At 49.9% G+C, this 27,394-nt stretch overlaps 1 protein-coding gene across 1 annotated transcript in view; it reads right to left on the bottom strand.

Annotated features, from left to right (window-relative positions):
• KCNJ6 (potassium voltage-gated channel subfamily J member 6) overlaps nt 1-27,394 on the bottom strand; it is a 145,206-nt gene that overhangs the window by 50,403 nt on the left and 67,409 nt on the right. The window contains exon 2 of the mRNA XM_006916742.1: nt 4,896-5,816. Coding sequence (XP_006916804.1) covers nt 4,896-5,816 — 921 coding nt within the window. The remainder of the gene's footprint in view (nt 1-4,895; nt 5,817-27,394) is intronic.

Genomic DNA, 27,394 nt, shown 5'->3' with positions numbered 1-27,394 from the left:
TTAAGCAGAACATAATAAATTCGGCAGAAATGGCTTGCTGATTGAGGGATTAACGGTAACTTACTGAAAGGAGAAAACAAGATTTGAAAACCGTAACGGCTATGAAATGTTATTACTAGAAATGGCTTAAGAGAACTGTAATGCTAACCTGAGAAATGCTACCTTCTCAAACCCTTGAAACTCCGTGATCGCATATTTTCCCCTATTACAGAGAAGCGGCGTTTTGATGACGGCCAAGAAAAACGGTGCTTGAAAGTCACATGGGACAGAACATTTTATTTTCCAGGGATGTTTGCGTAGACTACGTTTACTTAATTTCGACTTCAGAACTCTTTCGCAGCCCATCTCTTTTTAAATATACGATGGTTAAAAATCTATCCATATAAATGCATAAAGAATTTGAAAATGAATCGAGACCAACGGAGAAAGCTTAAAGAGGAACTAAGGGTGGAAGGAAAGAGAAGAAAACATGTCTGCGCCTTGTAGACCAGCTGTCTCTTTTGAATGCGTTTCTCTATGGAACCTTCCTGAACCAACAGCGTTCATGAGGCAAAGCGCACTTAGAGGCCGAACGACACCTTCAGTGGTCTTAGCGTTCAAGTTCTCGTTCTGCCGGGAGCTCCTTGGCCTTAGCTGGTCTTGCTGGATCTCCATTTCCTCATCCGTGAAGTCAGAGTTGGGAAAGACACCTTTCGATTCTAAAATGCTGTGACTGACGAGGCTAAACTCTATGTAAATAACGTTACTCTGGCTGTGGAACCCAACTGACCTGGGGTGAAGGGCGGTTTGCCTTTACCCATTTCTGCTCTGCTCCCTCTGATGCACCCTCCCCGCTCCTCCATGGTAACCCACACACGCCGCCTTGGGCAGTGGGTCCTGATGCCTCATCCGTAAAGTGTTACCTAGTTACATCCTCACTCAATTCGCTTCCTCCCGCCTGCCACTTTCTCTAGTTTTCTATGCAGTATTTAAATCTTCTGGAAGTTCTCTTCTTTGGGGAAAACTTAAAAGGAAAGGAAAAAGACCCACAGAGATGAAAGGGGAACTCACAGATTAAGAGGCTTAAAGGAGATCTCATTTCGATCCTGATTCAAACAAGCAAATCATTAAAGTAAAAAAAAAAAACGACACATTTATGAGACAACTGGATATTGAAATACTGAGTAGATATCATATCTGAGGATCATTAATTAATTTAGGTGTTATAGTTATGGTGTTATAGTTATGTTTTAAAAAAGTCCTTAGAGACACGTACTGAAATTTTTGCAGATATAATAATATGATGCTGGTGGGGGTGGGGACAGTTAGTGAGCGGTGAATAGAGGGAACGAGTTTTGGCCACGAATTGACCGTTATAGAAATTAAATGATGGGAACATGGGAATTAATTGTACTATTTGGCCTATTCTTGGATAAGTTTTATAGTTTCCATAATAAAAAATGGAAAAAAAAAAGCTTAGTGGGGATTCATCCTGACCGGGCACGTTTGCTGAGGTGTTGGAAAGGGCTGCTCGTCACCGTTGCATAATCGTCGGGGGTAAATATGGAAGTTCATCAATCAGAAAGGCTATAGTGAGGTGCTGGCTGGCACCAGGCCCAGCTCTGTGTGGCTGTCATCTAGCCTCCAGGCCAATTTGCCCCCTATAAATAACAGTCTATATGAATGCTTTACTATTTTAATACACATTCGCCGCAGCTGGTGAGCGTGTTTGTTTACGTAGCTCTGAACCCTTCTGTAAACATCACTATCTCAAAATCGCCCACGTGTCGGGAGCATAAAGGGCCCCCTTTAAAAATGTATTTGTGGGATAAGACACGACCAGTTCCCAGATGTCTGGGTGGCTGGTGTCAGAATTTTCCAGGGTTTGATTCAATTTCAAAAATAGAATCACATGACTGGAAGGTTCTCGAGAGGTCACGGGATACATCCCTCCGCCTCTGGGCGGGACCGGACCGAAGCCACCCACCAAGGATGTGAGTCTGAAGCCACCCACCAAGGATGTGAGTCTGTCTTTTGCAGGTGCGAGTCTGCCTTGCATAAGATCGGAGAACTCGTCGAGTGTAGGACTGGGGCTAACACCTGCAGGGCATCGAATGCGGGCAAGACATGCGGCCTATCTTCAAGGATCTTACTTTCATTTTCTCAAAATGAGCCTGACTCTGAGTGTGGTGACAAAGCGGGCTTGCCGAAGCACAGCTGGCATTGCGACATTCTGTGTCAGGGGAGAATCGAGTGGCCTGTGCTGAGCCTGAGACCCAGAGGACTGGAGGACCCAGGCGGCCAGCCTCCTGCGGGATAGAGCAGATCTCCAAGAAAACACCGCATCGTGATCACTGTGTGCCCACGACGTGCGTGACACCGTGTCAAGGCTGCAGCGTGGGGCTCACCCTTGAAAGAAGCCCGCTAATTGAGATCACTGATAATAGTTTAAAGCCAACTAAGATGTTTTTGACAGAAGAAACGGGTAAAGCGGAAGCCGTTTTGTGTCAGCTTGCTGTTTTCATGGCCTTTGCCTTCCCATTAGCTCTACGATGAATAATTAGATCCTTGTGAATTTGTTTTTCTCACTGAGCATCCGGTCCACTTTTATTTTTTTCCTGTAGCTTTGACTCATTGAAGCATTTCTCCCCACTAACGGCCCGTTTATTGCCCATAAATACCAACTGTGCTTTTCATTCACAAATAAAGAGTATCTCTCTGAAGCTTAAGCGATCAGATGCGCTGGAAGTACTGAATTGTATGAATCCCATCAGGAAAGGATCAAGATGTGTCCAGATTCCAGATGAACCCAGAACTTTCTAGAACACTCTTCCCCTTCTACTTCCCAGAAGTTAGAAAACTATTAAAAAAATAATAATAATAATGGTTGCTTTTTCCCAGGAACAGGGATTTTTTTTTTTTTTTGCTGACACCTACCCATTTTTCTCTAAAAAAGCAGTGGAAAGGCCTCCAAGTGCTCAGAGGCAAATATCACCGTTCATTACCAAGAAGACGATGTTTCCAGCTTTGGAAAGGCTCATTCATTCCAAGCTGTCATCAGAAAGACAGGACCTGCCTGGGGAGAACGCCGACTCGGAGATGCCACAAGGATAGCACACTCGTTCTGGATTCATTTATTTTTCTAGATTGAGCTTTAGCTTGAGAAAATGCGAGCTCAGCTCCTGCCGTGTGGAGCTCCGAGCACGGCCAGGAACCAGAAGGTACTTTTATTTCCACTGGCTTTTGCTTCTGGAGCTCAGAGACAAGTATCAAGTACCAGTGATAACAAGGCTCGTCCACTGCCCTCCCTCGTGCCCTATTTGGAGAATTTATAGTGAGAAATCTCATGTTAAAACTGCATCCATCATGAGCGGTCAGTTTATACTGCCGGAGGCTGCATCTCAGTGGCCACCACTAGGGGGACCCAGAGTCCCTGGGCTCAGCTGAGTGGAAGAAGTTTCTGGTCTGTGAGAAACGGCCGAGCTCCCTGTTTAAATTGCTTCCTCCCCCTCTCTTCCTCCCCTTCTTCTCCCCGCACCCCAGTCCCCAACCCAACAACTATTGCTTCACGGGTACACCCAAAGTCAGGCTTAAGGTGCAGGTGGCCCTGTCCACACCTGCAGCGCTTACTGAGGACTTCACGGTAATTTGTCATTCTTTAAGCCATTGCCGGTTAGGGCCACGTTCCTTTGTCTACGGAAGGGAGCACAGTCCTATCACCGAGCTCCACGCAGAGCCTTTTACTCACATTGTTGTTACTAGTGGCATTTAAAAAACCGATCGCAAAAGTTTCCAGCACCACGAGAGAGAATCTGGCGAGAGGTTATGACCTTGCCCACTGGGTACCGGGAGACAGAGACATGGGAACAATGACTTTGCTGTGAAGGGATGACTGAGATCAGGTTGATGAAGAATCTGGAGCCAGGCAGCTGGCCATGCATTTTCAGATTATATAAACCAACCCCGAGCCTCCAGTCGAAGACTTCAAAGCACAGAAGGGCAGATTGCATAACTAAGCAGGATCCCAAGGCTGATAGCGACACTCAGAAGAAGAGTAAAGAAACTGATAAATTTGGGTTCTAGTTTATACTTTCCCCGTGGGGCATCGGTTTAGCTGAAGTCAGAGTTTATGGCTTTGTCTCGTGGAATGTTACAGGTAGACATGGGCAGAACCTGCTCTCCTGTTGGGATGTGTAAACACGTGTGAAGTTTGATATGAGTGAAGACTTCAATAAAAACAGGCTGCTTTTCTATTTTGAGAAAACAGATCACCTTCCCTAAAATACACCAGTGATTAGCCATTAACAGCAGAAGCGTCAATAAGACTATGACGAATGGATCTTTAATTTTTGTTTCTTTCCTGCTAGTATTACTGACTGGGTCAACTGGGGATCCAGCAAATAAAGTACGGAGAAAGACACCAAGCAGTCACTTGATATAAAAGAAAAAGCAATGCTATGGGTCTTGCAAATGGCTCCTAAAGAAGAGGTGAAATTGCATTTTTATTAAAGCAATTTGTCAGGCTTCCTTTGAAAAGCCTAACTTCTTCCTCCTGGCTTGGCAATAAATAACGTCAAGTATTTAAATTAAGCAATGTTTTAGAGCCATTTAAAAAGCGTGTTCCAGACAAATTTTAATTTAAGTAAATATTTGGAAATTTAACATATATTAAGCAGCGTTTTTTTTTTTTTTTAAATTTATTAATTTATTTTCCAAAGGGCTTTTTGAAGCCCGATGGTTAGAATTCTTGGTGGATATACTTAAGGACACATAGGAATACTATTTCATGAAGCGAGAGGAGGGTGTCACTAGCGAGTGAGGTTCAGGGTTCCGTATTTCGCCCTGAATGAGAACAACAAATCCAGATTAACGTGAGCATCGATCCCACAGATACCCCAGGACGCAGCACGCCTTACCTGTAGCTTCCACCATTCCTTCTAAGATGACTACAATTTCCAGTTCCTCCTTGGGCAGCTGGGCTTTGGAGATCTCCCAGAAGGGACTCTGTTGGTTGATCTCGTGGCTAATGATGAGTGGTGACACCAGGAACAGACGGTCGTCCCCGGTGTAATACCCTACGTTGATATCCGTCTGGTTCAGAGGGATGAACTCGCCCTCCGAGGTCTGTTTGGATTTGATCAGCTTGGCTCGAATGGAAGCCTCCACGATGTGGGAATTTCTGAGGTCCCCCACTCGGAACATTAGGCACAGCTTCCCGTCCCGCATGGAGATCACCGCGTGGGTGGAAAAAACCAGGGTCTCTGCCCTCTTCTTGGGTTGTGATATTTTTACAAACATGCATCCCACCATGAATGCGTTGACGATGGACCCCAACACGGATTGGATTAAGAGGAGAATAATTCCCTCTGGGCACTTGTCCGTGATGACCCGGTAGCCGTAACCGATAGTGGTCTCCGTCTCTATTGAGAATAAAAAAGCAGAGACGAACCCGTTGAGGTTAGTGACACAGGGAGTCCATGAAGGGTCCTCTATGTGGTCCATATCTCCTCGGATGTATGCGATCAGCCACCAGATCATCCCGAAAAAGAGCCACGTCACCGTGTAAACCATGACGAAGATCAACAGGTTGAACCTCCACTTGAGGTCTACCAAAGTGGTGAAGATGTCGGTCAGGTAGCGGTAAGTCTCTCGCACGTTGCCGTGGTGGACGTTGCACTTCCCATCCTTGCGTACGTACCTCTGGATCTTCCTCTTGGTCCGGTCTCGGCTGATGTGTCGTGGCAGGTCGTCCCTGGCCTGCTTAGGCAACTTTGGCTGGTGAATGGCCACCGGGCTCTCGACGTCCTGATCCATGGAGTCGCCCTCCAGGACGTTAGCTGGTGGTTTGGAGAGAAGAAAAGAAAAACCAGATGAAATGCCGACTCTTTGGGCAGCATGGAGACTATGCCGTGGATGGCGTATGGTAATGAAAGCAAATACTATCTGCACAGCTATTAGCAGAGCGGATGAAGCCACTTGTGTTTGGTGTCGTCTGGACAGGCTTCTAGTTGACATGGCCCCCTGTGCTCTGCGATCTAGCTTGCATCTGTACTTCACCACCCTTCCCACTGGCACGGAGCTTCCTGCTGTGAAATTGTCTCCTTGCCGGCAAGTTCTAAGAGACGGCTCTTAAAGTAGGATGTCTCCCCATTCTATCTGGGGTGCCGAGGCATGGGAGAGGCAGCGCACTTTGGAAAAAAACGATGTTTGGACTCAGACAGCCTCGGTCCTACCACTTAGCAGTGCGGGCTCTTGGACATGTCTGCTACGGACTGAACCGCGTCCTCCCCCATATCCACGTGGTGGGGCCCTAACCTCCACTGTGACTATATTTGGAGATAGAGCCTTTAAGGAGGTAGTTAAGATTAATGAGTCACAAGGGTGGGGTGCTAATCCAATAGGACTGATGTGCTTATAGGAGACAACCAGGGGTGAACACACAGAGGAAAGTACATGTGAGGGCAGTGAGAAGGTGGCCATCTGCAGGCCAGAATGAAGGGTCTTCCAGACCAACCAAAGTCACCAAAACCAACCCCACCGGCACCTTGATCTTAAACTGCTAGCCCCTAGAACTGTCAGAAAAGAAATTGTTGTTGTTTAAGCCTCCCAGTCTGTGATATTCTGTTATGGCAGCCCAAGTACACAAAGACACCATCCAAGTTTATCGAGTCTCAGTTTCCGCGGTTACGAGGTGACCATGATACCCAATTCATGGGGTTGTCATAAAGTTGAACGAAACCACGTAATGATATATACCTGCATGGAACAGACATATAATAAACATTCCTTTGTAATAAGTTGTTGCTTTGCTACTTTCTTCGTATTTAGGGTACGAATTTTGAGCAAGCTCTTTAAATCGTCAGTCAAATTTCAGAGTTAAAAAAATTCTGGTCTTGCTGGTTAATTCAATGCCAAGGTTAAAAAAAAAAAAGGTGGGGAAATCTCTCTCTTTTTATGTGTTCACGTATTTGATTTAGTTTCCGCCTCAACATTTAATATCTGCAGTTTTGGCCGGTGGTCATTTTTTTTCCCTGACGGCTTTTGTGATAAATGCATTGGTATAATCATTAGTTAATGACGCATTAGGATGACTCTCTTAGAATGTGAGTGCAAAGGGAAATTTGGAGCTGATGCTGCTAGGAAGCGCATATAAACCACTCTATGAAATTACTTGTTAAGCCAATAATTTTAGTATATGTGCTGTCGAAGTGGGCACAGTCGGCCAATAATTTTAAAGCTTTCTAAAAGTCTTATAAGCAATTTCTTCTCCCAAGCTTTCCTTCTGCATCCTTTGATTTTGCCATGAATCTCTCTGTGGTAACTACATTTTATTGATTTTTTATTTATTTTTCTCCCTTGGTTAAAAGAGAAATGCAGTCTGGCAAGAGAACATTTGCCTGAAGAGGAAAATAGTTAGGGGCGGGATTCGAGTGGTACCAACTGAACTTATGGATTAACCTTGCTCATGGTTGGTTCGCTTCCTTAAAAAATCAATCCCGTAGATTTTTCTGTTTTCATCTCTCGGCACGAGGGAGAGACGGCATACGGTCTGCAGAGCCTGCCGACAACTTCGAGTTACAGATCGTATATAGCCCCTCAGTAGCCCTTCACTTATAAAGGAGAAATTTTGCTTTTTCCTTCTTCTTAGAACAGATTCTAGCAAAGGCGTCAAAGAGAAGCAAGCTGGAGGTGGGGTAGAGTATGTGGATGGAGGCGAAAGTGATACATTCCTTTTTCAAAAGTGACGTTTTAAAGTATGAAATATCACTGAGGACTATTCAGAAGCAGCTAATCTGACAAGGAGAAGGAGAAGGTGGGTGCGCCTTGCCAGGCACCGTTGGCGGCCCAGCGCGGTCACAGCTGAGATCTCCATGTTAATTTTCCCCTGAATGGGAGTCTCTAAACATAACGTGATGTGGGACAAACTCTCTGGGCTCAAACCCTGCCCGGCTGGGTGTAGCCCTGGTGTGTGGTCTTGCTCTGACGCACGCGGTAAGCTCTGGACCGTGCAAAGCTGCACGAGGCCTCGCCTCCCGAAGTCCTTCGGTGGAAGCAGAGAGTTTGTCAGATTAGCTGCTTCTTAATAGTCCTCAGTGATATTTCATACTTTAAAAATGTCACGGAGGAAATGAGGCCACCCCCGCAGCCCACGTTGAAGCTGCTTCCCCTTTTTCTGGCTCGGCTGCAGCCTTCGAGCTCCAGGGGTTCGTCCTGAGGATCCCATTGGAACGGCTAATGAGGGAGTGGAGTGAGGTGCTCTGGGCCGTCCTGGGAGCCGGCCAGCTGACCCTCCAAATCTGTTTGTTCCCTTTTTCTTGTTCGGTCCTGGGCCCCATTTCCTGGTCTCCTTTGCGTCGAGGGGTGGCCACGTGGTGAGTCTGGGGCAGGTGTGCCCTTCTGGCCTTAGGTAACGTGTGTGCCCCTCCCTTCTATGGGGGGTGATGGAGGGGCCTGGGGCCTGGGTCTGTGGCAGAGAGCTGCCATCTTGACTAGAAAAAAGAAGGAAGCAGTGCTTGCGTTTGAGCTGTTATGTATTTTGTGTGTCTGTTATCAAATCGAACATTATCTCTAATTTTAGGGGCAGCAGGACTGGCATGGAGAAGCGGACGGAAGACAGCTCGGGGGCCTGGTGTGGGTATGAGCAGGATGGGAGGAGGAGAGTGAGGACGGGGTGTTCGGGTTCGGCGTCTGTACTGCACTAGCGCGTGGTTAATCGATGCCCGTGTTTGGCACTGGGGGACATGCAGGCACACATGCCACTTAAGTGACCTTTAAAAACAAACCCAAGGGGGAGCAAACAAAGAAAGCCAAAGCTTCGTTGGGGTGTGGTGGGAAGGTGGCCTCGGAAGGGCCCTGCAGGTGAGGCAGGCGCCCCCATGGGAAGATGGGGAAGGGGTTCAGGATGTGCCACCCCCAAATTTGCCACTTGGGAGTATCGATTATTTCAGATGAAAGGTACTTAAATGAGGGGTGCGGGAAGGACACTCTGACCCTCCTCTGTCCTGATAGCAAGAAATGAATCTCCGCTGTGGAAGGCAACCTTACCGCCCTGGCCGGGGAATTCAGGGTGGAGAAATCCGCATAAACAAACCTTGTTAAATGAACCCACTACTTCTTGGTGATTTCTTCACTACCACCCATAGCCCAAACCCCTTCGTCTTGCCAACTCTTTGCAAATGTCTTCTTTGTCTGGATGGCATAAAAGCTTCCTGCTCTGGTCGCTTTTTTGGGTCTTCATTCTCCCATGACATGTCCCACGTACGTGTAAAAATTCAATAAATTTTGTATGCATTTCTCCTCTTGATCTGTCTTATGTCAGTTTAATTCTTAGGCCCACCTGAGACCCAAACAGAGTAGAGGAGAATTTTCCCCCCTTACAACAAGGGAGGTAAATCTGGGCCTCCGGCCTCACAGCGGCTGGTGGGAACCAGGGACAAAGCTGAGAGAAACCAAAAGAGCCAATGACAGGTGAGAGCACCTGGAGAGCAGAGGGTAGGCGGGGCCAAGCCGGTGAGGGGGAGGGGCCGGGCGTGGAGCGGGCGGAAGAGGAGGGCCGGCCCGAGGCTGTGTCCAGGGCAATCGTTGGGACCACTGGACTAGAAGGGAGGGCCATTCCAGAACATTCTGAGCCTGATCACATGATCACGTTCAGTTCCCAGGAGGCCACACATGCAGATGCGCTCAGCGGGACGCAGAAGGGAAAGTTCGCCGGAGCTCTTCACCTTCCTTCCTGTCAGGGAGCCCCAGGTGTGAATTGGAGGGGGAGACTGCATTTGTGAGAGCATTCTGAGGGGCGCCGCAGGGTTGAGAAAACAGACACTTCTCTCCACAGCCCTTGGCACAAACTTGTCACCACCCTCAGACCCCACGTCAGAGCGAGAACTTGCCCCGGACCCCTGGCTGTCCACTCGGTCACGCCCGGAGCCGCTAGTGTCCTTGAGCATCGCGCGCGCAGGCGGATCAGAGGAAATGCGGGCGCACCCCGCCTAACTGTGGGTGCGCAGGGCGCGTGGGGGACGCGAGCGCGGTGACCAGGCCCTGGGTCCCCTCGCCTCCCGCTGCTTTCCCGGAGTTTGGCTGAGAGTAAATGTGGGTCTGTGTGACAAAGCCGGAGTCTCTCTCTCCGTCCCTGTGTCTTTTCCTTTCTGTGTTTTAGGAAGCCCATCAATGTACCCAGACGGAGCTAAGATGCTAAAGAGCCTAGTGTTGAACTTTAACCGGAAAGAAATAATAACCCGCGGCAGAGCCACACGCTGCAAGGGGCGAGGTCTCTGGGTCGCTGCAACCACGCGGCTGAAGTCTGGATGCAGAGCTTGTGGCGGGAAGCTGTCCCTGGCTGGGATGGGTATTCTCCTGATGGGAGATTTTTCATTTCCAGGTATATGTATTATATGAGTGAAACTCTCAGTGTATGAGAAAACATTCAGAAAATACTTTGATAATATTTAATGTCACGGGAAAAATCTAACAGAAACAAACGTGCAAAATTCAAGGTCGGAAGGACGCACCCAGAGGTACTTCTGGGGTGGGGGGTGGGGGGCTTACGGGTGCTTTTAATTTTCTTTTTAAATATTCTGATTTTTTTCTAGAACGAGTTCACATTGCCTTTGTAAACAGAAAGAGAAAAGGAATTTCCAAACAAAATGTCCAGGCTTACCTGGTGTGGGATTTAGGGAACCTGAGAAAATCATGACTAAACCCCTTGTGGGGGGAGCAGCAGTGGGAATTCAGAATGCCCAGGGGTGAGCGATGACGACTCTGGGTACAGCCCGATGAGACAGAGCTCGGCAGCTGTCCCTGGGACTAGCCTAGTGGCCCCCCCACCAAGACAAAGTCCTGGAGGTCTGGGGACCCCAAGGGCTATATAGTGAAATGCAGGAAAAAGAGACAGATGCAGCCCTTCTGGTGGGTTCTGTTGCGTTTCAGTTGTTCAGGCAGGGCCTTTAGTGACACAGCACATCGCTTCTCCATCATCAAAAATGACCTACCTGGTGAAGAGGCAACACACAGAATGGGAGATGAGGTTTGCTAATCGCATCGGATACGGGACTAATGTCTGAAACATAGAAAGAATTCCTACAACTCAACAACAGAAAAACAAACGACCTAGTTCGGAGATGGACAGAAAGACCGATTTGAATAGACACGTCTCCAAAGAAGAGAAACAAATGGCCAACAAGCCCACGAAAAGATGCTCCACACCACTAGATCCCCAGTCGTTAGGGAAACGCGAATTGAAACCGCAACGAGATACCGCGTCACGCACAGGAGGCTTTATATTACCAAACAGACAAACCGCAAAGGGGAAAGAAGAAGCATCAGTGAGGATGTGGAGAAATGGGGACCCGGTGCGATTTTGGTGGGACGTAACAGGGCGCGGCTGCAGTGGAAAACAATATGGCTGCTCCCCCAAACCTGAAACAGAATCACCACGTGGTCCGGCGATCCCACTTTTAGATGTAAGCTTAGAAGAATTAAAAGCAGGGCCTCGAACAGATGCTTGCACACCAACATTCGCGGCAGCGTTATCCGCAGTAGCTAACGTGGAAAGAGCCCTGACGTCCATCCAGTGTTGAATGGAGAGACAGAACAGGCTCCTTCCACACAATGGGACTTGTTCAGCCTCGAAAGGAAATTCTGACACGTGCCACAACGTGGTTGGAAACATTGCGCTCCGTGAAATAAGGGAGACCAAAAAGGACAAATAGTATATGATTTCACTTAGGTGAGGGACCTGGAATAGGCCAATTCATAGTGAAAGTAGACTAGAGGTAACCAGGAGGAGGAAGAAATGGGGAGTTGTTTGTTTGGGATGATAGAACGTTCTGGAGATGGAGGTGGTGATGGTTGCACAACAGTGCGAATGTGCTTAATGCCACTGGATCGTATGCTTAAAATAATTGAAATGGTAAAGTTCATGTTATATATATTTTGTCACAGTTAAATAAATAGAAAAAAACAACACCTATTCAGTAGTTCTTGTGTGGTTAAGCGTCCCTAGAGGGTCTAGCCTCTAGGGACTTTTCTCATACTTTTTTCCCTCCCACTCAGATTAAAGAATGTGGCAACTTTGCTCTGACACTCTTGAATGGAGGGGACGATTCAAAATGCAGGGCGTCTTGCTGTGCAAGGTCTGCTGCTAAACTCCAGGAAGACCTCCGCGGGAAGGAACTGCTCTGGTCGGAAGTAAGCCGCAAACTGACACACGACGTGACAACAGAGGCAAGGGCCCGGGGCCCCGGGAAGACATCGGCAAGCGCAAACTGAAACCCGCCCTGGGTGGAGAGCAGGCTGGGTTTGCTCAAGGACCTGTCGGGCCTGTGCCTGCTTCCTGGCTGAGAAAGGCTGGGATGTCAGGGCATTTGAGAAGAGGGCACAGCGTGTGTAAAGGTCTCGAAGGCACGAAACAGCTTTGTCTGGAAATGGCAGAGGTTCTGTGGTGCTGGACTAGAGTGTGTGGCGGGGGAATTGGAGGCAGGTGAGGATAGGAGGGGTTGAGAGCCTGGCCGGACTCCGAAGGCCTTCGTGCCAGGCTAAGGAGGTCGGGGAGGGATACGACTGACTCTTTTATGTGTTTTAGAAAGATCCCTCTGGAGGGCAGTGGTGCGGAATAGGGATCAGAGACTAGGGTTGGCACACTTTTTCTGTAAAGGGACAATAGGAAATAGTTCAGGCTTTGCAGGCAACATCGGTCTCTGTTGCGTACTCTTTTTGTTGTCTGAAAAAACTTGTTACGATCCTTAGAAAATGTAAAACTATTCTTAATTCATGGGCCATACAAAAAGAGGCCACAGACTGGATTTGACTATTGGGCTGTAGCTTGCTGAACTATAGAACAGAGAGAGAGGGAGGGGGATGCCAGTGAAGGAGAAATGGCCGAGGGATGAATCAAGGGAGCTGGCATGAGGGTGGAGAGGTGGCAAGGGATCAGGGGTCAAGCAAGACGCAAAACTATTGTCATTTTGAAGTCAGCGACTGTGGTGGGGAGTGGACAGGAGGAAGTCTGGGGGCGGGTGGGAGGGCCGAGACAAGCAGGGCCGAGGTCGGTGCTGGCTTGGGCTGGTTCGGTTTAGTGTCTGCAGACAGCCAGGTGAGCTCTCCTGTGGGAAATCAGGGGTGTGGGGCTGAAGCTTATCAGCGACCTGCTCGGGCTCCAGATTTGGAGGATGTCAGTGCGTACGAGGGGGAGTTCTAATTACGGGAATGGGCGAAAGTTCTGGAGGGTCTGTGAGAAGCAAACAAAGGAGTCAGCATCCTGGAAAACAATTACGTAGAAAATCAGAAGGAGAGGAGTCAGGAGAGGAGCTGAGAAAGGGTGAGAGGGAGGTGAGGAGAAGTGGGCGGGGCCCAGCTGGGAGCCCGTGGGGTCCTCTTGGGGTAAAGGGGGTGGGGCCATTTGGCACACGCTGTGGGGACGACTGGTCACCCACTTGGGAGAAAAATGATGCGCTCCTCCCTTATTTCTTGTATCAGAATAAATTCCAAGCGAATTAAGGATTTAAACGCAAAGAAAACCCACAGAAGGAGTAGAAGATGTATTTTTATAATTCTGAAAGTTGGGCAAACCTTTCTAACCATGCTAGGCATCCAGAAACTATTTTAAAGGCTGGTATTTTTGTCAATATAAAAAATTTTAAGTGTTTGTAAGAAAAGTAAGAAGACAACCCGGGAAAAATATTTGCAACACACAGCACACATATTTCCGATTTACAAAAGCAACAAATGCCCCATAGAAAAAACGTTCGAAGGAAATGAATAAGAAGCTTATAAGAGAAAAAAATACACAAACATGAGAAGCATATGGAAAATCTGTTCAACCGTGGCAAAGTAAAAGCAACGCAAATATAATAACATTTTTACCTACAGTTAGCAAAATTAAAAATAAGTGACAAATGCAGTATTGGGAGTGTGTGTTCTGGGGAAGGCCGTGGGATTGAAAACTCGTGCATTATGGGAGGTGTCAATGGGCAGTCTCGGCAGAGGACACGGCGATAGTAGGTGTCACAATTTAGAAATGGTTAGACGTCTTGGATTAGGGTGTAGACCTTTATCCTAAGGGAAGGATATCACAAATGTTTATTAATTGTCTGTAGGGGATACATCGCAGCCTCTTTTATGACAGTGAAAGATTAGAAACACCTAAATATCTGTCAGCAGAGCACTGGTTAAGCATATTGCTGCAGACTTAATCAACGGCATACTATGTGGTCACCGCAAATGATTTTCCAACGTTTTGAAGTCTCTACCGCTTTGGGCAAAGACCACCTTGTTGGGGTGGCCTCCACTGACCCCCAGCACTCCTGTCGCTGCTCTCGAGCAACTGTTTGATTCTTCGTAGTGGTTTCCAGCTTCCGGCATGATAGAAGTTATTTATTCTTTTAATTTTCTATTGTCTGTTTGCTCCCGTGGGAAGAAAAGTCCCCGAAGGCAGGGGTCTGTGTGTGTTTTAGTCGCCGACCGATCTCAAGGCCCAGAATAAGTGCCCGGCACGTGGCACCTATTTATCGAATAAATGAGTATTTGCTTATTGCTCTGGCAAGTTGCCCAGGCAATAGTTTAAAGTGAAAAAGCAGAATAAGGAACATAGGGTCCACTTTGCATATACGGCCTTCCTGCAATAATGTGTGTGTGTTTGTCAATGCGCGTGCGTGTGTGTATGTGTGTGTGTGTGTGTGTGTGTGTGTGTGTGTGTGTGTGTGTAGAAGAATGTCCTCCAGAATGTTAATTTTGATCCATCTCTGAGTCGTGGGTGTTTTTGCTTTCTCTTTGATTTTTCTATATTTAAATTTTCCCTTAATATGCTTCTATCATCTAAATAATCAGTAGGAAACAGGCACTCCCGTGGGAAGAAAAGTCCCCGAAGGCAGGGGTCTGTGTGTGTTTTAGTCGCCGACCGATCTCAAGGCCCAGAATAAGTGCCCGGCACGTGGCACCCATTTATCGAATAAATGAGTATTTGCTTATTGCTCTGGCAAGTTGCCCAGGCAATAGTTTAAAGTGAAAAAGCAGAATAAGGAACATAGGGTCCACTTTGCATATACGGCTTTCCTGCAATAATGTGTGTGTGTTTGTCAATGCGCGTGCGTGTGTGTATGTGTGTGTGTGTGTGTGTGTGTGTGTGTGTGTGTAGAAGAATGTCCTCCAGAATGTTAATTTTGATCCATCTCTGAGTCGTGGGTGTTTTTGCTTTCTCTTTGATTTTTCTATATTTAAATTTTCCCTTAATATGCTTCTATCATCTAAATAATCAGTAGGAAACAGGCAGCTATTTCTGTTTTGAGTAACCGAAAAAAAACCCCAAAAAACCAAAAAACGCTGGATAGGGCTACTGAGCCATGTCCACTGGGCTCGGCAAATGGAATTTACTAGTCTGGTGGGCGGAGTAGTGTATCCCCCGAATTCATGTCCATCTCAAAGCCCAGAATGTGAGCTTATTTGGAAATAGGGTCTTTGCAGATGTAATTAAGGCGAGGGTCAAGTTGAGACACTGAATTAGGGTGGGCCCTACATCCAATTAGAGCAACCTCATAAGGGACAGAAAAGGACATACAGAGGCACAGGAGAGGCTGTGTGACCACAGAAGCGGGGATTGGGGTGATGGTCTTACAAGCCAAGGAGTGCCTGGAGCCACCAGACGCCGAGAAACAAAGAAGGCTCTCCCTTAGAGCTCTCAAGGGGGTACAGCTTTGCTAACACCTCGATTTTGGACTCTGACCTCTAGACTGTGAGAAAATAAATTTCTGTTGTTTTAAGCCACCTCGTTTGTGTTAGCTTGTGGGACCTACTAGAGACTAATACAGTTGGTGACTCTGGTGGGGGTGGTGTCGTTGAGTGATGGGGTCTATGACCAGACCCAGCGGGGTGAGGAGTGACTGGTCTGGGAGGAAGCGAGGGAGAGGAAGTGTCGACGATGTGGTTAGCGACAGGGAGAGCTGGAGGCAGCGGACGGAGCGGGGGCCCTGTGAGTGTGCACGCGTGCACGCGTGGGCGTGTGTGTGTGTGTGTGTGTGTGTGTGTGTGTGTGTGTGATGGGTGTTTCTGTGAACTGGGGGGAGTTTTGAACGTATTTACATGCTGAGGAGAAGCCACGGGGAAGAAATTGACCTTATAAAGAAGAAGTAGAGATGGAGTGAGGTGTTGGATGGAATGGAAGTCAATGCAAGACGCTGTCAGAGGAAAGGTGGAGGGAGAGGTAAGCACAGGCAAAGGGGTGAAGCTTCCTCCTAGAGAGGCAGGCATGAGGTGGGGGGGTGGGGAGACAGAGGGAAGGGATTGTTAGAGACATCTTTCTTAGGCTTCGTGTCATGGAGGAGCTTCACACTGGCTTATTTTCCAGTGTGAATTTCAAGAAAACCGTATTACAACAGACTCATTGAACCGAGTCTGTACCTAGCAATGCAAGTAATGGAACTAGGTATAATTACTGATCAGACAGAGAGCTTTCCCCACCTTTCCTGGTCAAGAAAAGCACCTGTAGACAGATATTTGCACACCCATGCTCGCAGCATTATTCACAGTAGCCAAAAGGCGGAAGCAACCCAAGTGTCCACGGACTGATGAATAGATAAGTAAGATGTGGTCTGTCCATACAGTGGAAAATTATTCAGCCTTGAAAAGGGATGACATTCTGACACATGCCACAGTGTGGATGCACCTGAGGACATTATGCTGTATGACATAAGCCAGATACAAAAGGAAAAATACTGCATGATTCCACAAATATGAATTATCTAAAGGAGAAAGAAATCCATGGACACAGAAGGTGGGATGGTCATTGTCGGGAGCTAGAGGGACAGGTGAATGGGGAGTGAGTGTTTAATGGGTGTGGAGTTTTAGTTTGAGAAGACAGAAAACTTCTAGGGGTGGATGGTGATGGCTGCACAGCACTGTGAACGTACTTATACACTTAAAAACGGTTGAAATGGTAAATTTTATGTTATGTATATTTTACCACAGTAAAAATGAATCGTTTTGTAAAAAGAAAAGCATATGTATTTTCTAAACGAGAGAAGATTAGCTTTTAAAATGCATTCCTGTCTTACTTCAGGAGAAGGTTTACAAACAGCAGTGGATTCCTGGATCCCATGCTCCAGAGGTCAGGATGGGATTGTCCTGTTATTATCATTCCTGCATTTTTCCCTACGTGCTTGCATTTTACGCCCGAGGCACATTCGAAAGACAACTCAGAGCTGTAGTTACAAGCGGTGACTAAAGTTTAAAATCAGTAGTTTCTTTCTGGCTCTCTGTCCTGATGCTTGTCTCCTTGTGTAACTGAGGATTCTCCCCTGTTGGGGACTCATGATGATGCTTGTCACTTATGTCTGATGAGTCCCGGGAAAGTGAGCTGATTTATTATGTACTTTGAGCCGCTGTGACTATGGGAGGCTATTATAATCAGGAACCCAGACAGACCGAGAAGTTTAAAGTCATAGAGGGGTGTGGAAGGACAGCGCCTCCACTCCACTGGGGACATGTGACAGCTACTAAAAGGGAAAGAACCCTATTAAAATTTTAGCTTGGGGGCCTCACCATTGAACCTAAATTTAGAACGTCGAACACCACCGCAAGGTCAGAGGACGAACGCTGTCTACTGTATGTGGGAAAGAGCTTAGTCAAATGTGCCATTTCATTGCTTAAAGGAGAGAAACGACAGGTCGCTTTGGTGCTGGATGAAGGAGACTGACATTCAATATCCTGATTTCTCTTTTAAAGGTGACTTCGAGAATCAGAACCTTCAACAGCCGGAGCCACTGGAAACCTTTTGGGACACCTGCACGCAGCTGTGTGGGTGGTCTGCTGCACGAGACGCTCAGCTGAGAGAGGCGAGGGGGCCGAACCCCAGTCCGAGCTTTGCCGGCCAAACCACGTGGCCTTTTGCAGGCCCGAGTCTGCTCGGAGGACAGGATACCCATTGTAACTCGCTCGAAGGCATGGTATGGGCTGGCAGCAGTCCTGGAACTGTGGGCATCGTCAGTGCCTTCTCTTCCATGTTTTTATGACACGCGAAGAACATGAGGCCCAAAGAAGCCAACTAACTTGGCAGGAGGCCAAGCCGGAGCTTTCCCGTCCCTCAGGAAACTTGGACTTGGCGGTTTCCTGTTGGAGCAAGAATCCCACTGTGGCTCCTTATTACCTGAGAGTGATGCTTGGAGTCAGCCAGACGGGGGACCCTGCTCTCCTCCCCGTGAGCGGGGGGCAGGGGGACTGGGAGCCACAGGTTCTTAATTGGCAAACGGGGAGAAATGCGACCTGCGGGGCTGGGGGGAGCGTTAGAGGCTGTGATGCTCGATGGGCCGTGGAGCCTGGGGACGGGTGATGGGCTTGGCGGCGGGCGGCCTGCGTCGGAGCCCCGCGCCTCCTCCCCCGACCCGTGTGCACTTCTGTCTCTGAGTCTCAGTTTTCTCAACGGTAAAGTGAGGCTAATGAGACCTACCTTGGGGGTTACCGAGAGGAAGAAATAAGCCATGCAAGCGTCGCACCTGGAGCGGAGCCGACTTGGACAAAAGGTAGTGACCGTGACGGCGTCTGGGTCAGAGGGCGCACGGTCTGTAGCTATCATAGTCGCTGTTTTTATAAGCGCAGCGTTGTCCTGGGAACTGCAGGACATTCGGGAGCCATCTAAGACACAGGTGGGTAGACCCGTCTGGAAGCCGAGAGCCCGCTTGGTGGCACGAGACCCGCACACCGTTCCACATCTATGTGCAGTTGCGTTTGACGCTGTTGACAAGAGCCGAAGAATGTTCTGGCATGTCAGAGACAGAGGTCAGCAGTGGCCGGACTAATTAGCAAAGGCTGATTATGAAGGAGGTGGAAGGGGGCGAACGAGGTCTCCAGGGGGTTGGGGAGGAACCTAACGCAAGGCCAAGGGTCGCCTTCAGCGAGAAGACCAGCCCCTCCCTGTCTGCCCATGGCACTGCGCAAGGAACGGAAGGGGTGACCAGACCGTGCCCGGCTCAGAACGGCGAGAACCATTCCAGGCCTTTCTCCTTCCCGTCGATGGACTGTGGTCATCCGTCCTTGAGAGTCCACAGACTAGATCCGACTTTCCAGAGGAGGGACGAGCTGGGGTGGGGAGAGGTGAGGAAGTGGGGTCTGAGACAGACACAAGACCCCTTCACGCAGCTTCTAGAACTGTGCAATGCTGAATCTTCTCCAAAAGGTTTGCTGAGCTCCAGCTGAGCAAAGGGGAAGCTCTTTCATAATAATCTGTCCCTCCCTGCCTGAGGTTGGGGGTGGGGGAGCGGGTAGGACGCTTCCTGGTACATTTTCCGGGGCAGGACAGGTTGGGACTCGCTCAGACCACATCCTGGGTTTTCGCAGTGGACGAAAGAACAGTCGATCCAACCCTCGCGTGAGCCGCAGCGCCGGTTTGAGACAAATGTTCCAGCTCACTTGCCACCAACTCCTTTCCGCTGAGAACTCGAGCGAGCGGAAAATTGAACTTCATTTCCTCCGCTGTCCTCCTCCTGGGGCGACAGCAACTGGGTGTCCGGAGGAGGAGAGTTCTCTGAGCAGTGACCACGTAATTGAAGGTTTGGGAAAACCACCCCCCATGACAAAACACCCACTGGGCCGCAGTGCCTGCCACCAGCGAAAAGAGCGGCTGCAGGACGGGCATTCGGGGTGTTTGCTCTGTTCTAATGGATGTTTAATTTCACAAGAAAACGGTTATTTCCCTGCATTACTCACCGCCCCCCCCGCACCTTTAATGCACAATCTATAGCCCTCGTGTTGTTTAACTTTGCACTTGAAGTTCGCGTTAGCATTTTAAACCGGTTAACGCCGACTTCCTCTTTTCCAACGAAGGTTTGCGTCCTCGGAATGTATTTCGGTGGTTACACTAATGCCTGCATTAATAAAACAGAATTACTTCTACTGAGATGAGGTTTAAATTCCTAGAGACACTCGATCGGAATGCAAAAGGCTTAAATTTTGCCCTGCATGAAATCTGTGTTGTTCTGGAGAAATCTGCAGTTGGCATTTCAGGGCGTTTTGAAGAGAAGTCCGCTGGCCTCAGTTACTGTCTTCGCCCCCACAGAGGGGCGTCTCTCTTCCTGGGGTGTCATGGAGGGAAGTGCACTGGGTTTGGGGTCCGAAGACCTGAGTCTTCAGAAAACCGCTCTGTCTCTTCTCTTGGGCCTAAGCTCCCCACACGTCAGGGTCATTGCTCTATGACCCTTGGCAGCCAACTCACCTTGCCAGCTCTTGCCCTGATAAATAGTCACCACCTACGATTTGTTTTCGGATGAAATAAGACATTTTTTTTTTTAAAAAGAAAGTTTGGAGTATTTTTGAATGGCCTGTGTCCAGTGAAGTTAATGACATCTCATGGCTTCCGGGAAGCAAGCGAAGTATCATTTTAGCCACAAGCTCTCACGAGGGTCCAGCAGCTTTCGGTGGATGTGATTAGTGTCTCACTCTCTACTCACGGGATTATGTCCCGTGAGGCTTTCGTCTCCTCAGGTTTCAGAGAAGAAAGCGACTTTCCTGCTCCGTGTGTGGCTGCGGGCCTTCTCTCAAGTCCACCTTCATCGTCTGGAGGTCTCGGATTTCTGTGAGCGTGTTCCATCTCGCGGGCTTTGTTCTCAGCAGTCTCTCGGGCTTTCAGCCTTCTTCTCCTTCATTTGAAGCATGGTGTGCTGCCCGCCCAGGGCCCTGAGGGCTGATGTGCAGAGGTCTGAATCTGCAGGATTCAGAGGTGTGGGTTTCTGGTTCTCTATTTGGCTGGGTTTCTGGAATATCGAAATTATTTCACCAGCTGGGGGTACTTCGTAAACACTGAGTGGTGGGTTTCCTTCCCACCGGAGGAGGGCTGGGAGAGGGGAGACGTTTGGAGGTGTTCCCTGGGGAGGAGTTGAGTGACATGGGGCTCTCTGCATGTGCCTCCCCTCTTCCAGTCTGTGTGAATGGGCCACGGCTGAGGCCTCACCAGGCTCTACAAATGGGAGCCCAGCCCAAGGGCTCCGCGGAGGAGGGAGCGAGATGCGAGGACCCCTCAGACTCCCCGACACCCCCTCCGAGTCCGGGAGACTCTACACATTGGGCCCAGTCCAGGGGCGTGTTGTTAGAGCAGCTCAATAGAAAAGTTAAAAAACAGAAAGCCCCAATCTGAGTTTCTACTAATTCCCGAGGTATAAAAACTTCCACCGTGGCTGATTTCAAACGATCAGCTGTTGACCAGCTCTGAAAATCCCTGACTCTTCAGCAATCATTGCCTCTCACGAACTGGCATCGGCTTACCTCAGCACCCTCCCCCATTAAATCCCTCACCTGAGAAGTGGGAAGAAGGGGTCCTGTTCTGCTGCGGGGTGGTGAGCAGTGAGGGTGAAGCCGAAGGGAAATAGAGAGTTAGTTGGTTTAGAAAATGTTGCCTGCTCTATCTCCCTCTTGGAGAGTTCTAGAACAAGTTAGCATATTGAGGATTCTGATATCTATATAATTGCTTAATTTGTTTCCTTCAGAATCAGACAACCCATGCTCATCTGGGTTCTGCAGAACGTGCATTTGAAATATACTGGAGCCCTCCCTTATCCACGATCTCGCTTTCCAAAGTTTCAGCTGCCTGCAGTCAGCAGGGGTCTGCAAATATGGAATGGAAATTCCCAGAAACGAACAATTCGTAAGTTTTAAGTTGTGTGCCATTCTGAGTAGCGCGATGAAATCTCACACCGTCCTGCTCCGCCCCGCCCCGCCCCGCCCAGCCTGGGATGTCAATCATCCCTTTGTCCAACTGACTCACCGCGTAAGCTCCACTGCCCGACGGTCACTTAGCCATCTTGGTTATCAGAGAGAGAGAGAGTCCACATTCACATAACTTTTATATTGTTATAATGGCTCCGCTTTATTAGTAGCAATTGTTATTCATTGCTTATTATCCCTAACTTGTAAATTAAACTTTATCATAGGTAGGTATGTATAAGAAAAGCAGCAGGCATAGGGTTTGGTACTCTCCACGGACTCGAGCATCCACTGGGGGTCCTGGAACGGCCTATCCCCAGTAGTTGAGCAGGGGACGACTGTGCTTGGCTTGATGGCTCCCAGAATGAAGATGGGAACTGGAGGCTGTCGGGTGCACACTCCGCCTTCCTCCCTGTTTGCTCGGGGCGGCCCCAGCCCTGTGCTCCCCTCTGAGGGAGGCAGAGCTGCAGCCCGGCTCGCCTCCCAGCCTCGGCATCCACAGCGCTATTGTTCTCGGCTCACACCCACGCGCCTCCCTCCTCCTGCGCCTCGCTTAGTAAAGAGAGACGTGACTCACTCAACCGGCGACCAGCACAGGCGAGAGTGACATATTATCCAAACAGAGGAAGAGTCTCTGGCACAATGGGAGGTTAGCTTAGACTCTGTTGCTAGACTCAGAGGGTAGAATGAAAGAAGAGATTCTAAAATAGAATCATATCCAGAAAATGAGGACAGCCCAAGGCTGGGAATTACCTACAGACTGTTCATGGTGCCTTTTCGTTTTCGCCCCGTCCATTCTTCCTCTGGGCTTGAGAAAGGAGTCATTCTATGTTCAAGCGTGGTGCTGCCCCTCCAGTGGACAGGGAGCCCCCAGCCCGGGGCGCCCAGGCCCTGGACATTTTTTGTGAGCTTATCCTGCTCTGACCCTTCTCCCCGAGGCTCTCGGCTTGGTGAACTATGATGAGGCCACCGGGGAGGCTGGTGCCAGAGCCAGCGCCGTATCCAGACTCAGCCCCCCACAAAAGGCTCGCCGCAAGCCCCCTACTTCTCCAGAGAGCCAAGCGCGGGGGCCATGGGGAGCAAGGGGTGCCTAAGGCCTGAAGTGACGTGTTTGGTGGGAACCTACAGCTGGAGGCAGAAGGCAGAGGGACGCTTGCTCTGAATAAGACCCGCGGCAGCCTGGGTGCCGGAGGCTGCTGTGGGCGAAGCCCCCGCTTCTAGAGAGGCTGCAGCGGCTGCTGTGGGAGCCAGACAGAATTCTCAGGGGGAAACAAACACGGCCAAACGCATTTCCCTGAAAAATGCTTGCTATACCCTCTGCGATGTCACCGCCAGCCGTCATGATGTCCCGCGGACCACCCGTGCCTGGGTTTCCTGAGCGGACAGGGACCGGCGTCCTGGCCCTCGCCCAGGGGTGCACGTTTGGGGGGTGCCCTGGGGGCTGGCAGTGCATGGAGGAAGGTGGCTTCTCTCCTCCTGGCTCTCACTGGCTTGCAGGGTAGCTCGGGAGGTGGGCGAACTCCACATGGACTGGAGGACACAGGGCGGGCGGGGCTCGCCAAGCAGGTGGACGCCTGTCCCTCAGCCTGGAGAGCCCTGCTCCCCGTCCACGCACGTCCACCTTCACAGCCTGCAGCTCCGACAAGCACGCCCGAAGCCAGGTGGCAGCACGTGGCCAGCCACTGATAGCCGGTGTCTGTGACGAGTGCCTAGCAGCGTCGTCAACCTGGACGTTAGCACCTCGTGGTCACCGGGTGCAGGTACAACCCCCCCCCCACTTAATAATATTCTCATGCAAATTAGACGCGAGTGGCCACACTGGGCCGACGCAGTGGCTGGGTGACCCCGAGCTCTTCTGCCGCAGTCATCTCCCTGGCCAATTACTTCGGGGCCTTTCTCCCCTTTAATCCTCCACATTTTCTTCCCATGCTGGCCCTGGTGTGTCGTGAGGAAGGCTCAGCGTTTCCTTAGAAAACACAGTGAGTTCCCTCCCCCGGGGCCTCGCTCCCTGTCGGGGCCTGATGCTGAGAGAGGATGCCTCTCTCATCTGGCCTCTCTCTGGGTGGGTTTGCTGGAGGAGACGGTCTCGTTTGGGGTCAGGACGGCCGGAAGCCAGATGGATGTGCGCCTGTCGTTCATTCATTCGCTCTCTGAGGCGCGTCCCGCCCGCGGTGCTTGGTGGGCTTTCACGAGGCATCTGGCAGTACCTGCGGCTTCCCCTCCTCCCGGCTCGGGCGGCGCGCTTCTCTGGCAGAATAAAGTGCTTTTGGAACGTGGAGCAGAAGGGCAGTCAAGAGGGCGATCTCTCTCTCTGGCTCTTCGCCAGTGTTTTTGGTTTGTTTGTTTGTTTCTGGTATCATCTTGCGTACAGGAAGGAGGTACCTTGCATGTTGGACTCGCACAGAGTCTTCCGTGCTGGAGGGGAAGCGGTCTGGAGGGCGAGCACCGAGTCCCTCCTGTTCTCTCGTAGCCCCAGGAGCCTGAGCGGGCTCTGGGGACGGGGTTCGAGTGCCAGCAAAGGCTCCAGGCTGGTTCTCGGTCCACCAAGCCACATGCCCTGGACGGTTTCTGTACAGAAAGGGATAAATTACCCCATAACGAACCGGTGTAGCCCTACCGTGTCCCTGTCTGGGGACTCAAGCCGTTCTGGTCCCGGGGTTTTCAACGTGAATGAGCTCGGGCTGAGATAGAAAGATCTGCGGCTGAGATGTGCTTCTCACGGGAGACGCCTTTGGTGGAAAGGGAGAGAAAACCCTCCGGTCGACGTGAGGGGCTTCTGTCTGGGCTCTGCCTCTGCGCAGCTCCTGGGGCAGCCTGGGTGGAGAGGTGGCTCCAGGACGGTGGCTTCCGAGCTTCCTAACATTGTATGTGTTCCGTGTTCCTATCAGGCTCTTTTTTTTTTTTTTCTTTTTTAACAGTGGGACCGTGAGCTCACAGACATTGGCACGCGCCTCGGTGACAGGCGGCCCCGGGGGTTCCTCCGATGGCCCATTTGGTGGTCTCCGGGGGGCTGCATCTCCTCCTGGGGCTGATGTATTAATAGCCCAGAGATTGCGAGCAGCCTGCGACCCGCCGCCGCTGTGGTCTGCCTGCTGCAGTGCTTCCGGGCGTCGTGCACTTGGGATGTGGTCCTTTTAAAACGACATCTTCTCCTGGGGCCCATTGCGCTGCGTGCGCTCTGCTTGGCTTCCTGCTGCCCAAGGGAAGACCCTTTTGGCGCTCCAGCGAAGGTTTATTTGATTTCTTCAAAGTCACCAGATTGAATTCTCGATACAAGTACATACACCGAAATAATTACATTCGCTCTTTTTATTTATTTTTTTTGAGGAAACATAGACACCTCCGCTCTCCCCTCGACTTTGCTGTGCCTGTGGAGCTCAACGTTTGCAAATGATGTGTCCTCGAAAAGTCCTGTTTCGTCCGGTTTCCCAAACTTTTGGCTTCCATCGTAAATTCAGAGATGCTGGTGTTCCTAAGCTTAAATCTAAATAATAAAACCTTACGTCTAATCTGGTGCAGAATTTAAATCTAATATCCTTGTTTATATGCAAAGAGATCGTCTTCAGCCAGCATGGGATCGTGTTCCCGTTGTTCTCTCTATCTGGGAAAAAACGAGACACTTTTGCTGGAGAGAATTCTGCTGTGGTCCCCGGAGGAGGAGATAGGAAGGTCCCTGGTGTCTCGTGATGTCACAGATCTGTGCTAACGCAGCAGCCACCCGGCACGTGTGGTGGTACGGAGCCCTTGAATTGAGATGCGCGGTAAGTGGACAGTGAACAGGGGGCTTTGAAAAGTAATGATGTAAAGCAGCTCATCGACGGTTTTCATTTTGACGACACATTAGAATGACAACGTGCCGTGCAGGCTGGGTTAAACCAAACACGCTATTGTGTTAGTATCATCCATCTCTTTTTATTGTTAAATGTGCAGACTAGAAAATTAACATAATGCATGTGGCTGGCGTTGTGTTTCCACTGGGCAGGGCTGTCTGACAGCATCCGGGACCCGACGATGCCCACTCCCTCGTGCACTGGAGGTGGAATTGGTGTCAAGCAGAAGCCACTGAGCTGGCCCGAGCCAGACCAAAAGGGCCGCCCACGGAAAGAGCTAACCCGGGGGCCCCGTGGTGAGGAAAAGGATGAATAAGGGTTGCATCTGAGCCCGGCGATTTGAAAAAGGGTTGGGAGACTGCTGACGTAGTGCGTAAACAATTTTCCATCTTGGTTTGGAAGCTGTGGCCATTTAGCCAGCTCGTTCGAGCAGGCGCTGGCTTTCTGCACACCAGCAATAGCCTGATTTGTGCCTGGCTGGAGAAAGTAGATGCCGACAGCTTCTTATGCTGGTGCTACGGACAGCAAGAATGATTTGTGTTTAGGTTGAGTCTATAGTTTGGTTTCAATCTTTGCCTAATGGGCCGGTGGACCCTGCTGCTGAAAAGTGCAACCAAAAATCTGATGAACGTTCTGGTTCTCGCCTCTAGGTCTCCGGTCGATGTCCCTTCTCAGGGACTTTGCCTGAGCGCCTCTCCTGCCTTCCCACATCGGTGCTGGGATCTGCCAGGGTTCGTCCACAGCCTCTTCATTCCCGTCCTGCCCTCTCTCTCAGGGAGAGGTCCCCTGCGGCTGAAACTCTCCTTTTGTTTAAATGACTGCCACACTCAGACCTTTCTCTCAATTTCTACATGGCCATATTGACTTGCTTGAAAGACATTTCTACCTGCGCGCCCCACGCGAACCTCAAAACGAGCCTTTCAGGCTGGAGCTCATTGCCTCCACGCTGTCTCGTCTGGACTGAGTGTTTCTCAGCTACCCTGCGGAGCCCCCCTGAACAATTCTGGATTCTCTACATCCCTGGAGAACGATCTTTATGGATGCACCAGAGGTCTCGTGTGTCCTCTGGCTTCCTGGTGGGTTTAGCTCACGGGAGGAGCTGGCAGGAGGTGGAAGGACAGGTAGAGAGCGGCTTCTTCCCAAAAGCTTCTCCTCATGGCCCCTGGTCACTGTTTCCACTGTAGCCGCATTGTGGAGTTGTAAAAGCAGATGAAGACTAATCCAATGAGAAAAGCAAAGTCTATTTATTCAGAGCTTGCCGCGGCAAGGGAGTCAGCCACGTCCCTTGAGTTTTGGCCGAGACTCAGGGGCAGGCAGAGGGATGGGAAAGCTTCAAGGTGGGGAAAAGGGAAGGCTTCAGGTGTGCCCTGGTTGGTGCTGTGAGCCTCGGGAGGCTGTAGGATGATAACTAGAAGCAGGGTGTTTTATGTGATTGCTTAGGGTGCATATTTAGCTTTCTCTGGTCCTAAGTCGGAAGTGGAGACAAAAATTAGGAAAGCTGTCAATTATTAATCAGGTCCTGGCCATTTTGGGCCAATCGTTATAGGAGTTATCGACTAGCTCCCTGCAGACAGCAGTCTGGCTTCCAACACCGCCTCCGACAGGCTGGCTTCCCGGGCTGGTTTCTGTAGGTTGCAGGTCAGAGTTCTGCTTCTAGTTTGGCCGTTGTCCATTTCCATGTTCATTCTCTTGCAATAATTGCCGGTTTTTCATAAACAAAAACGAAGCTTTTCCGGTTCTTGATGATCAAGTTAAAATACCTTCACGTGGAACATTCGCAGCGACCCAGAAAAGCGTGAGAAGAAGTAGGAGAGGAAAGCAAGCAAGAACCCCCGCCGCACATCCTGCCGGCGGCGGCGAGCCCAGTCCCGGTTTCGCGAGCATCTCTCGGGGCGTCTCTGTGCGTC

Source organism: Pteropus alecto, unplaced genomic scaffold, assembly GCF_000325575.1.
Source record: "Pteropus alecto unplaced genomic scaffold, ASM32557v1 scaffold97, whole genome shotgun sequence".
Taxonomy (NCBI): Eukaryota; Metazoa; Chordata; class Mammalia; order Chiroptera; family Pteropodidae; genus Pteropus; species Pteropus alecto.
This window is presented reverse-complemented; position numbering and strand designations above follow the sequence as displayed.